The 12,200-nt window shown below is 35.1% G+C and overlaps 1 protein-coding gene across 1 annotated transcript in view; it reads right to left on the minus strand.

Annotated features, from left to right (window-relative positions):
- Positions 1-12,200, minus strand: part of LOC129222222 (sialin-like) — a 70,421-nt gene that overhangs the window by 878 nt on the left and 57,343 nt on the right. The window contains exons 5-9 of the mRNA XM_054856701.1: positions 10,209-10,339; positions 7,725-7,874; positions 6,530-6,662; positions 1,948-2,103; positions 385-470 (exon numbers count right to left, since the gene is read on the minus strand). Of these exons, the coding sequence (XP_054712676.1) occupies positions 385-470; positions 1,948-2,103; positions 6,530-6,662; positions 7,725-7,874; positions 10,209-10,339 (656 nt within the window). The remainder of the gene's footprint in view (positions 1-384; positions 471-1,947; positions 2,104-6,529; positions 6,663-7,724; positions 7,875-10,208; positions 10,340-12,200) is intronic.

The following is a 12,200-nucleotide window of genomic DNA, read 5'->3' on the forward strand; positions in this document are numbered from 1 at the left end:
CATTTTTCCAATTACTTTATTGTACACCATAATTTTATTGAAAATGACCTACTAGCTCTTAATTTATGTTTTATTGCATTATTTTTCATAGTTATTTTCATGCATTTTTGGAAAAATTTAAATAACATATTTCATCAAGTTTGTACTAATTCATATTTGGTTTCAAAGAATTTCTCACTTGTAACTATTATAAAGGACATCTTAATCACTTTATTTTCTAGTTATTTCGTGGGTTATTTTTCAACATCATATATAAGAAGTTACAAAATATGTTTCAGAAAGTTTTGAAAGTAAGTTGTGTAATTTCACAAATATTCTCCTCTTTTCTTTTTAGTTTTTCTGATATTCCTGTAAATAAAAGGAAAGAAAAAGAAAACCACATACTTCGTAATGAGTAACAGCTCCAACTAGCACAGGAATCAGAAAAAATGGAAACACTCCCACAATATTTATCAGGCCACTGACGGTACCTATTTGCACAATAAATTCATATAGTTAGGGAAAATGCTTGTGGTAGATCTTCACATTTTAGAAAATGAATTCATTAGTCAAAAACCCAAATAGAGAAAACAGTCAATTTTCCAAATACTAAGTCTTACTATTGGTTTAAATAAAACTTCAATGGGCTATTAAAAATACTGAATGTGCACATAAGTTATAATACAGTGGACGTCGGTTAATTGAAGAATCAACTGCTTTAATGAAGCAAATCGTCAAAAACAGAAACAACAAATCCAGCTTTATTGAATTAGCCATTTTATTGAATCAGCTGCTTTATGGAATCAAAACTGCTTAGGACAAACGCGATTCATGTAAGCGAAGGCCACTGTATTGGTTTTTATTAATATTAACAGTACTACTAATCACTGATACCAGACCTTGGATGGTTACATCTACTTCTTAACCTTCAGTTTTAAACTTTATTATCAATCTTCAGAACGTTAATGTAAATAGAAAATTTAGATACATGTAAGGAGTTGTGCGCCAAATCCCTTCTTCCTGAATGAATTCCAATAGCTACACTGATCAAAATAGTATAATACTGCCACTATACTACTGAACATAACACAACTCAATAATACTTATTACCTTATGCTAGAGAGAAATTTTAATGTACATGGTGTTTTATATTGAATTGGGTATAAAGAATGGCACAATATTAGTTCTCTCTGTAGTTGATTTATTTAATTGAAATTGTTTTTTGTTCCCCCTAAAGCAACATGTACACAAGTTTTACCTTGCAAGAGCAAAAATCTTCTGGTTATGAAATCACAGCTACAATTCGATTTGAAATGCTTGCACAAGCAGTGTCTAATTACAATTGAAGACATTTCCAAACACACACCCGACCAAACTCAAGTCACACCATTGTATGAGGCACAATGAGTTCAGAATTTGCAAGGCACTTTGACTTTTGGGACTTCTTTCATAAAAACATAAGCAGTTTTTTATCTTAGATTTTAGCAGCTGTTTATCTTGAGCTGGGTGTTTTTTGCACATGTAAGCCTTGTGCTGATACTGTTCCACCCACCTTTTGATGGTGTGATGATGCAGTTGTTCTTTTCTGAATTTTATGTGCAAATTCACTAGACAAAAACACAGAATACTTTCTCCTGCACAAATGGCGCCATTCCAACTTACCATCTCTAGCAATGATTTCAAAACGTGAGAATTTTTTACTATTGCCCGATAAAATTTGCATTATTGTCATTTCAAACTTCGTTTGTTAAAGTTAAATAGATCATCTACTGATTTTATGCTATTCTCTTGGTCTATTTCAACGAATATGAGGTGCCTTGTACTTAAGAATACCAACACTATTTAGAATTCAGTGTATGTTCCCTTTTTGGGCTCCAAAAGCCTTGAAAAGTACTTAAACAGAAATGAAGCTTGTAATCAGCTAGTGTACAAAAATAAATTATCTAATGGGAATGATAAATCTCTTACCAGAAAGACTAGGTGCAATGTCTATGCATGCCAGGCAAACTCCAAAAGTGACAAACTCTCCCAAAACTCCGCCTAGAATAAAGAGTAGAGTTGTTGCTGTTACGTTGCGTCCTACCATTGTTATGCCTAAGAAAGCAGCACATGACACCACTGTATCTGCAATAGAAAATATATTTAAAACGAGATTTTCTATCTGCCACATAAAAAAAAAAGTTACACGTGCATAACTTTTCTCATAAAATAATTTATAAAATTTTTAGCTACAGTGAAATTTTCATTACAAACAACTTCAAGGGATCTCAAATTCTATTCGCTGTTATGGAATTTTAATGTAAAGGAATTAACACAGTGTAACCGCAAGAAAATTAATTTTGCTTAAGTAGAAATTTCATTACATTGGTCTTCATTGTAATGAGATTTCATTCCATATGAAAGAGGTAATATTTAAAATCTATCTGAATTCTTTGCATGTTTTATGGGATAAAAGGGGTCCTGGCGACCATACTGGCTCCAGCCAACCCTGCACCTAGTCCTTGTGTCGTATCTAGAATTTAAGTTTAGGAAGAAGGTCTGTTGAATTCATAAACTCATACACGGCTTTAATAAATTGTGCGATACTTCAATGGTAAACGAAGTTGTGTCAGTTATTATGCTATATTGTAATCCTAAGGCTTCATGCTGTAAGTTAGAGGCTTAGTGTAAATAAGTGTATGTTGTAACTAGGACTGGATTTAGATTTTGAAATTAGTTAATTTATTTAAATATTTTAAATATACTTTTCAGAACATACATTTTTTTTTTTTTTTTGTTAAGCTATTGCATTTATCTATCCATATAAAATGTTTTATTGCTTTCCATCCACATTAATTTCTCTGACCTTCTTGATCTCAAAATGTTTTTTTGTGAGAATGACCCATATAACAACACTGTTGGGATCACAGTGAGCCCTTTTATTTTACTCCTTGCCAATTTAATGTGAGAGTGGGCTCTTTTCAACAAGCCAATATCACACAATATCCCAAAAAAGGGGAAACATTTAGATTTAAAAAAAACTTTTTCGAATAAGAAAAAGTATCGAGTATTTGTACATCATTACAATACTCGTTCCAATTTAAACATAAAATAAAAATTTTGGCATGGCTCTTCCCACGACTTGCTCTATAGTACTATGCTCTCTTGGTGTAATTTTCAATCCCCTTCTGACACATATGTACATCAATGTTGTGGATAACACATTCAAGTTCCTGCCTTAGGTTGTTGAATAATTCGGGGTTGATTTCAACCCCCCACCCCAGATGTAGTAGCCACTAACAGTAACGGTATGGTCACATGACTTAATTGGTCTTTTTCCAGGCACAAGAAAAGTTGAGAGAACTCAGATAGGAACTACAACTAAGATAGAACACAAGTATTATTAAATTGAATAATCTTTGATAACAAGAAGCATGAATGACTTTAAACAAGAGTAAGTTAGGAAGAGTTGAATTCTACTAAAAGGAGGAATTATTTTATAAGTCCAAAGCAATTTCTTGTCAGCATTAGTATTACCATGCTGCTAGGTTAGGTTTGCATAACTATAGTTTCATTTCCAGTTTAATGTATCGCGAGCGCCAACATGATTCGCCAGGCTTGGTACAAGTCTGGATTACAGTCGACTCCCGCTACAACGCGATCCGACTTACGCGAAATGGCTATAACGCGAATTTTTCACGAGTAACGAATTTTAGAGCTAACGCGAATTTTTCGCCCACAACATAAATTTTTTTAGAAGGAAGTATCAGCTTCGTTATTGGCTACTAAATATTGATTTCGTGAATGTTATTATGTCCCTTTGAGCATCACTGACAGCCAAAGTGCCCACACCAAACTAGTCTAGTGCATCAAATAACCATGATAGCACCTTAGTGTCACCTTCATCTAAAATTTGCAAATGTGAAGAAAAAGAAGGTTTCTGATAAAAAAAAAATTAAAAAGGCTACGATTCTCGATATGTTGGAACAATAACAAAACGTCGAAGGTAGCGCGACAATAAGTATGAGTGAATCTTCCATGTGTACAATTAAAAGCCAAAACAAAAAGATGTCCGTAAAAGTTTAGAACTTAGTTTCAATATTGAAGCGGAGCAGTCTAGCAAAGTAAAAATTAGGAAAATGGAAGCTACGCGCGCTCTTGCGTTGTGGAGTAATAAAAAGATCAGGTAGAGGAGATGTAGCCACAAATTGAAACGTTTTAAATAAAAGGTGAAGCGTATTTAAAAATGTATTAGATAAGAATAACAATCTGATCTTGGAGCATAAATCATCACTAGTGTCCTCATTTTTTAACTCGTAAATATAGCTACTGTATCTATACTGTACTGTACCATTTTGTGCATCATTTTAATTTTACTGCATGCTGTGCGTACTGTGTTGTTTTATTTTATATATTTTATTTACATTGGTCATTCATTTTGTGCATCTTAAGTATTTCATGTTGAATAACAGTTTTTTTGTTTTTTAAATACAGTAAAAGTTCAGTTCTTTATGACTAAGATTAAGAAACTGTAATGGTTAAGGAATGGTTTAGAGCAGTTTGAGGGGTGTTTATAAGTGCCTAAAAGTATTTGGCATGCTTTAAAAAATTTGTATGCATATATTTTTCCATAACGCGAAATTTCAACTTACGCGAAGAGTCTTGGAACGCATTCCTCGCGTAAGTCGGGACTCAACTGTACTGAAAACTCGGCCGACTCCATTTCAAATAGGGTAGACCGGGACGTTTACGAGGATTTTTTTCAATGAATTTTCTAATTTTGATGTTTTAACTTAGGAAATTTTAGACATTTGGATTTTGTGATGCAGTTAATGGAGTTCAAATTGGTATATTCAGTTGTTGCTCAGTTTGTGTTTTAAACTGTTAAAAAAAATTTTTTTGAGTAAGTCGGTTGCACGAACTTGCCCCAGACACGGAGCACATTTACGCATATTGATTTTGACACCTAACGGGGTTCTGTTAGTGTTTTAAACATAATGTCTTACCATCATTAAAATAAAGCATATTTATTACAGACTGAATAATGTATAAAGTAAAAGCTGAATGGACATGATGACAGCACTATATGATTATAACTTATAAGATACGAATTTGTAACGCAATTAAAAAATAGATGGAGATTTTCAAAACTAATTAGCCTGAAAATACTAAAAAGGTTTGAGACAGTTCGGAGCGAAAAAAGCATCAGGGCACGTTTAGATGTAAGACATCGTAAGAACGTGCGTAAAAATGCTCCGACGTCAACGCGTAAACTTACCACGTCGCCAAGTTTGGATTTATTTTTAACGTGAAAAAAAAATTTAATAACATTTCAGTTCATACAAGTACTCAAAAAAAGGATAAAATTCTGCTAATTTTTATGTATTTTTTTTTTCTTAACTAAGCATTATTTATTCACAATAAGCTTCAAAACGTTCAACACAAAAGTTACTCAACTTGGTAGAAAACAGATTATTATTTCTGCCTGCTAGATCGAAGTTCGACTGACGATTAAAGACTTGTGAGAATATTTGCTAGACAGCAGCATCAATCTGTTATGAATGTTGGCTCCCCAGGTGTAATTCGTTTTGAAAAAAGGACACTGCGTAAACGCGCTCCGGTCTACCCTACTTTTGAAATTTGGTTTTTCGGCAGAGGTTTATCACTGTAATTGCTGCACAAGATTTAAATTAAAGATTCCTAAAATGTTCTTAGAACCACACTTTTCCATACTTTAATAAAAAAAAATTTCTGAGGGGTTGTGCTTCTTTCATTTTTATATTACAATTACTAGTATATCAAAAATCGTATTTTGTAATAGTTAGATTACTAAAATTTATAAATTAGAACCTCGCTTTGTCTTTATTTGTGTTTTCTTAAGTAAACAAATAAATAAGGAATTGTTAAGAATTAATGTCTTGAAAACACGAGAAGACAAGGCAAAATAATTTAGGTACTGTGAGCAAAAAGACGAATGATTGAAGCATAGAAAATTGCGGCACCAATAACATTTCATGGACATAAATCTAATGCAGCAATTATAATTGTCACACTCCTGCAAAAAACAAAATTTCAAAAGTGTTTGAAATGGAGGGAGTACTTGGTTTGCAAAACCCAAAATTTTGCCAAGCATGGCAAATTATGTCGTCACTTGAGTATTGCAGTTTGTGGTGTAATAAACAAGAAATGAATAAATAGCTTTTTCTGGAATAGTCATTAAGCTTCATTAATACTCAAGATATCTTCTAAATACACTAAATCTGGCTGGGGTTTTTTCAAATGTCGCCCAACTTGAAGACTCTATATCTCGATAACAGGGAGACGAGGACAAATGATTTATGTGTCAAAAAATTTGTTACCCTATGCTCTTTTGATTACTACTTGCTGCAATATTTTTTATTGTTACACTAACGTATGGTTTCCTGAGTAGAAGATGTAGTCACAAGCTCAAAAACTACTGTGAAAAAGTGACCAAATGACTGGGGACTTAAAAATGCGGCCCTGAGAAAGCATAATAACACAAAAATATTAAGATAGTGTACACAAAAAAGAATATATTTGAAAGTATTACTGATTACAGTTGCACTTTTCCTTACGCATCCAACACTGACCGTTCTTGAGCGCAGGAGGATATCAACTGGGAAACTTGCTGCACAGGTAGCAATAGCTCGTAAAAGATGAGGCAAACAAGACAATATACCATTCTAGTAGAGTAAAATTTAAAACTTCATTAATGTTACATTTTGAATTGTTGGAAATAAGTGTCACTTATTGTTGAATAGAAAAATATGCTTAAAACATACAGGAAAAATATTCATGAATTGAAAAGTAAGCCATGAATAACCTGTAACAGACACTGAATTTCATGTATGGATATATGTAACTGTTAATGGAATTTGAAACAGGTTGAGTATATATATATATGTTTTTCTTTTGATACACACCAGAGGTCAGGGAAAGGAAATGTATAACTTTCTTTTGCTTCTAATTCGGCATGAACACTCATATAACTTCCTTCCAATGTATGTTTTCGCTCAAATTTGGTAGTATTACTGTAGCAGGTTATCTACGGCTCTATTTCTACAATAGATGGTGCCACTACATTCAGTAGTTCCTAGTTTAAGCCGTGTCATCTATTGAGTAACTAGATAATATAGATAACCAGAGCAATAAATCTCCCTCTCATTATCGTTATTACCTCAGATAGTGAAACACACCCACACACACAGTTCTCTAATTTAGTTTGACAATTTGCTAGTTCAATTTGGAAACCACCTTTTAGCTAAAAACGGACTACTTGACAGTTTAAAGTTTATGAATAATAAGCCAAAATAATACACAGATGAAAATTTGTTGCTTTAACCACTATGGTAGCAGAGCCCGTGTAGACAATGCTATCCGATTTAAGGCAGAAATACACAGCTTCCGCTTATTGAGCACCTCATAGATGGAAGTACGAATTAACTCTGACAGCTCAAGACAAATGGAAGTACAGTACCATCTATCAACATTTCGATAACTATGATCCAACCCAGAAGCCGAACATCTCCTGGTTCATTAGCCCCAGAATATTGATTTGAAAAAAGAACTAAAAGGACTTTGTGACCATAACATATTTAACATGCCCTAGTCAACATTAGTGAACTCGGAGGATCTTCAGCCGGCTGGTATCGAACTAAATAACGAGACCAAAGCCCTACTGATCAGGCCACCACGGCCACATTTGAACATTTAAAGACTTCAAATATAAAGAATGAAATATTTACTTTAACAATGGGAAGATTAAGAACTGTTCCCATGTACAATGCATGAACAGTAGAGAAGAAGCCAAGCAACCAGAACTGGCCGAAAAATCCGATTGCTAGAGCCCAGAGGGGAACAGAGAGCGCCATCTCTTTCCATGGTATTTTGAGAATCTAGGGAGAAATGAAGCATTATAAATAAATTATACTTTTGGGAAAATCAACCAATAAAGAACCTAAAATGGCACTCTATGGGTAACTTAGAATAATGATTAAATCGATTAATTTTCTTAAGTTGAAAATAAGTTAAACATGTATTCCAACAAAATTATTTTAGTATTAATTGTTTTCTTTAAACATGTGGACCTGTTGTTTCCAGCAAACCTGCATTTCGAATGAATTCTTATATATATATATATATATATATATATATATATATATATATATATATATATACACAAAACATTATGATCACCCAGTCAATAACCCGTTGTGCCACCTTTGGCCTACAAAACAGCTGCGAGTCCCCTTGTCATGGATACCACAAGCTCTTGGTAAACGTCTGGAGATAGATTGTACCCAATGTTAATGCAGCGGTCACGCAAAGTTGAGATTTCTTGACATGAGGGTGTTTCAGCTCTGAGCTGCCTTTCCGTGAAATCCCGAATGTACTCGATAGGACTTAAATCCGGGGAACTTGGTGGCCATTGCATTAATTGGAATACTTCATCATGCTGCCGATTCCACTGCAACCCAATTATAGCCCTGTAACATATGGCATTGTCCTGCTGGAAGATGCCATTTCCAGTAGTGAAGACCGATGCCATGTACGGGTGCACCTGATTTGCCACGATGTTCAGATAGTCCACAGCCTTCATAGTATGTTCTACCACAACTAAGGGTTCCAGAGTCTGCCAGGAAAAATCCCCCAGACCATAATAACGCCACCATCAGCCTATTTACGACCAACGGTACAAGACGGGAACAACTGTTCGCCTATAGTGATGAACGAGAAATCGTGATTCGTCGGACCAGACAACTCTTTTCCAGTCATAAAAAGGACCAGTCTCGGTGTTCTTGGTCCAACTGTACGCGTAGTTGATGATGATGCTTGGTCAATAGAGGCACACGAGTAGGACGTCTCTGCGCAGTCCCATATCCAATAGTGTTCGCTGAACTGTGTGTTTGGAAACACTTTCACTCGCAACTGCATTGCATTGAGCTGTCAGTTGATCAACTGTCTTGCCTCCGATTTTGCTTTACCAAGCGGCCTAGTTTCCGACGTCCCTTATCTCTGAGGACGCGTGGTCATCCAACACTTTTACGCCTACTGTTGGTTTCACCGTCTTTTTTTCCACTTCGCATAAGCACTAGCAACGACAGATCATGAACAACCTACCAGTCTTGCAGTTTCTGAGATACAGTCAGACCTCGATATATGGTCACCCGCTTTGAAGGTCACCCCGCATATAAGGTCACTTTTCTAAAGTCCTGGCTTGCTGAATAGGAATTCTATGTTATGTATTATCGGATATATGGTCAGGTCGTAATACATTAATCGCTTATAAAGTCACTTTTGTCTGCTTTCTTTAAATGATTTCATTGCCTATAATCGATTCACTTCCAAGAACTTTACGCGAAATACGATCCTTAAAAAGTGAAAAGTCATTTTTGCTATTAACGTAGTAAATTAATAGTAGAAAGTGAGTGTTACGACAGTGATACTAAAACATGAAGCAAGTAACGTGAGCACTCAGTATGTACATATCGCAATTTTTTACCTGTCATTAGATGCCGAAGAAAATTTTCAGAAGACACTTAGAAACCATTGAGCTTAAACTAAAGAAAAAACGCGTCAGTCCTGTATTAATGTAATTTTAAGCGAGGTAAGTTGCACATCAGTTCTTTGCTCGGGCATATTTGAATGCAGTTTTATTATAAATGGAAGTTTTAAAAATGCATTTCAAAATTTTTTATTAAATCCAAAAATTTCAGTTAGTTCAAATCAATTCAACTATTACAATTTAATTGATTGATGTTTTTGGACGTATTAAATTTTGAAAAGAATTAATGTACACATCCTTGTAAATACATCATTATTTATCAACAAATATATATATGAATCGGTTATATGTAAAAAGAAAGTGCTCGAATGAAGCATGACTTACTCCAGCCTCAGTTATACACCAACCCCACTTCATCCAGACAAATTCTTTGAAAAAGTTAGGGGTGGTCATAATGTTTTGCTCTTGAGTGTATATATATCCCCAATCCCATTTACACAATGTGAAATGGTGCATGGCAGGCAAAGTCAACATACAGGAAAGTTTCAAGAACCAAGGTAATTTTGAGGGTAAGTTAATGGAAGAAACGCCAAATTTAGCCAGATCAAACCAAATTAAGCATAAATAAACATAGAAACAATTACTATTTACAAAACTTGCAACAATATTTAGCTGATGAGTTGTTCAGCAACATAAGATATTTAAATATTGTATGAGTTTTTACCTTTTCTTTTTTCACTGTGCCAATGCCAATCTGTATATACTCAAGCTCTTCCTGACTGATTGTAGGATGAGTTTCTGGTGTTTCACACATCATGAAAATGCAAAGCAGACACCACAGAATACCGCAAAGGCCTTTAAAAAGTTGCAATACAAAAATGTAAAAGACTGAAACTACAACGAAATGCTTTGACTTTAAAACGAGAAAAAAATACTTCGATTAAATTAATTGTTTATCATATGAATATCGGATTTTTGTTGTGAATAATAGTTCAATATGATTAGAGTGAAAAACGTAAAAGTGAAAGGACAAATGATCCAAAAAAATGATCCGTGTCCTGAATTCCTATTTTGGTTGGCCTTCTTTGATATAAATACCGGTGTCCACGTGGTTGTTGTCAGTTCTCTCGCAACTTTCGGTTGTGTTGGTGAGCTTTTTGCACTGATGAAGAGGCTCCATTGTAGCCTTGAAATAGCTATATGCTGTATTTTCTTCAAAATTTGTGCTTTATTTACGTTGGTTTTTCACTTTAATCATATTGCAGAACAAAGCTTATATGATAACTAGGGGGCTATCGCCCCCTGCTCGCTATCGCTCGCCAACCCCCGGAACTGCTTACGCAGTTCCCTGTGGATCGCTTCGCGATCCATGCTCGCTTCGCTCGCTCGCTGTATGCCAATACATTAGCCTAGCTAAAATTTTCCGTAAAAATTAAAGTTGGTAATTGCATTTAGGTCACCATCCATTTAACCAATATGAAAATTACGTTCATAATGTTAATTTGTCTGCTTTAGCCAGATTTTCGACAGTTTAACTTTGCTGTATGTAAGATGACTGCCTTGGCAATGTGCACAACTTTACCATTATAGATACAAAAGTGTCTGTCATTGCTTTGGAGAGATTGCACTTCTACCTGTTGGTCCGCGGAAGGTATTTTATTTCCCTTCTACCACCCATTGGAAAACCAATGAAGGCATTCCCCTATCCGCCACCTGGGGACGCGCCCTCTAGGGGTTACAGGCTCCCCCGAGGGATGTATTTACATTATTTACACTCTTATATATTTACATATTTACACTCTTATATATTCTAATCTGAGAAAACTTCCTCATATACACAATTAAAAATGTCCCGTTTGGGAGCCACAACTGACACTGCTTCAAAAGATCTTGTTCTTGATAATGCCACATAGAGCTGGCCATGACTAAAAACAGGCTCAGAGAGCACCAAACATATTTTCTCAAACGTTTGTCCTTCTTGTTGTTATTCTGAATCCTTGCCACGTCACGAACAAAAAATGGTTTAACTAAAAACGCGAAAACTCGCCAAGGCTACTTTGCTTGCACAATACTAAAACTACTATAACCCTAAACAAATTTGGCGAAACCTTTCAGCTGAGAATAAAAGGAATAAAGTAAATTCTTTCTCGGTTATTCATTTTGAACTGAACTGTCGTACTGAAGCAGAGAATAGACGACGCTCAAAGCGCCTACGCGTTCAAAACAACATTGCCGATGAACATGATTGTGGAGCAATGTGTGAAGAATGCGAATTTTGTGGTGCTCTTTATTGGCAGAAAGAGCGTAATACTGCAAATAAATATACTAAATGTTGCCATGACGGAAAGGTGCGGTTACCGGCATTCTTGATAATGCCACATAGAGCTGGCCATGACTAAAAACAGGCTCAGAGAGCACCAAACATATTTTCTCAAACGTTTGTCCTTCTTGTTGTTATTCTGAATCCTTGCCACGTCACGAACAAAAAATGGTTTAACTAAAAACGCGAAAACTCGCCAAGGCTACTTTGCTTGCACAATACTAAAACTACTATAACCCTAAACAAATTTGGCGAAACCTTTCAGCTGAGAATAAAAGGAATAAAGTAAATTCTTTCTCGGTTATTCATTTTGAACTGAACTGTCGTACTGAAGCAGAGAATAGACGACGCTCAAAGCGCCTACGCGTTCAAAACAACATTGCCGATGAACATGAT

This window comes from Uloborus diversus, chromosome 5, assembly GCF_026930045.1.
Source record: "Uloborus diversus isolate 005 chromosome 5, Udiv.v.3.1, whole genome shotgun sequence".
In the NCBI taxonomy this organism is placed as follows: Eukaryota; Metazoa; Arthropoda; class Arachnida; order Araneae; family Uloboridae; genus Uloborus; species Uloborus diversus.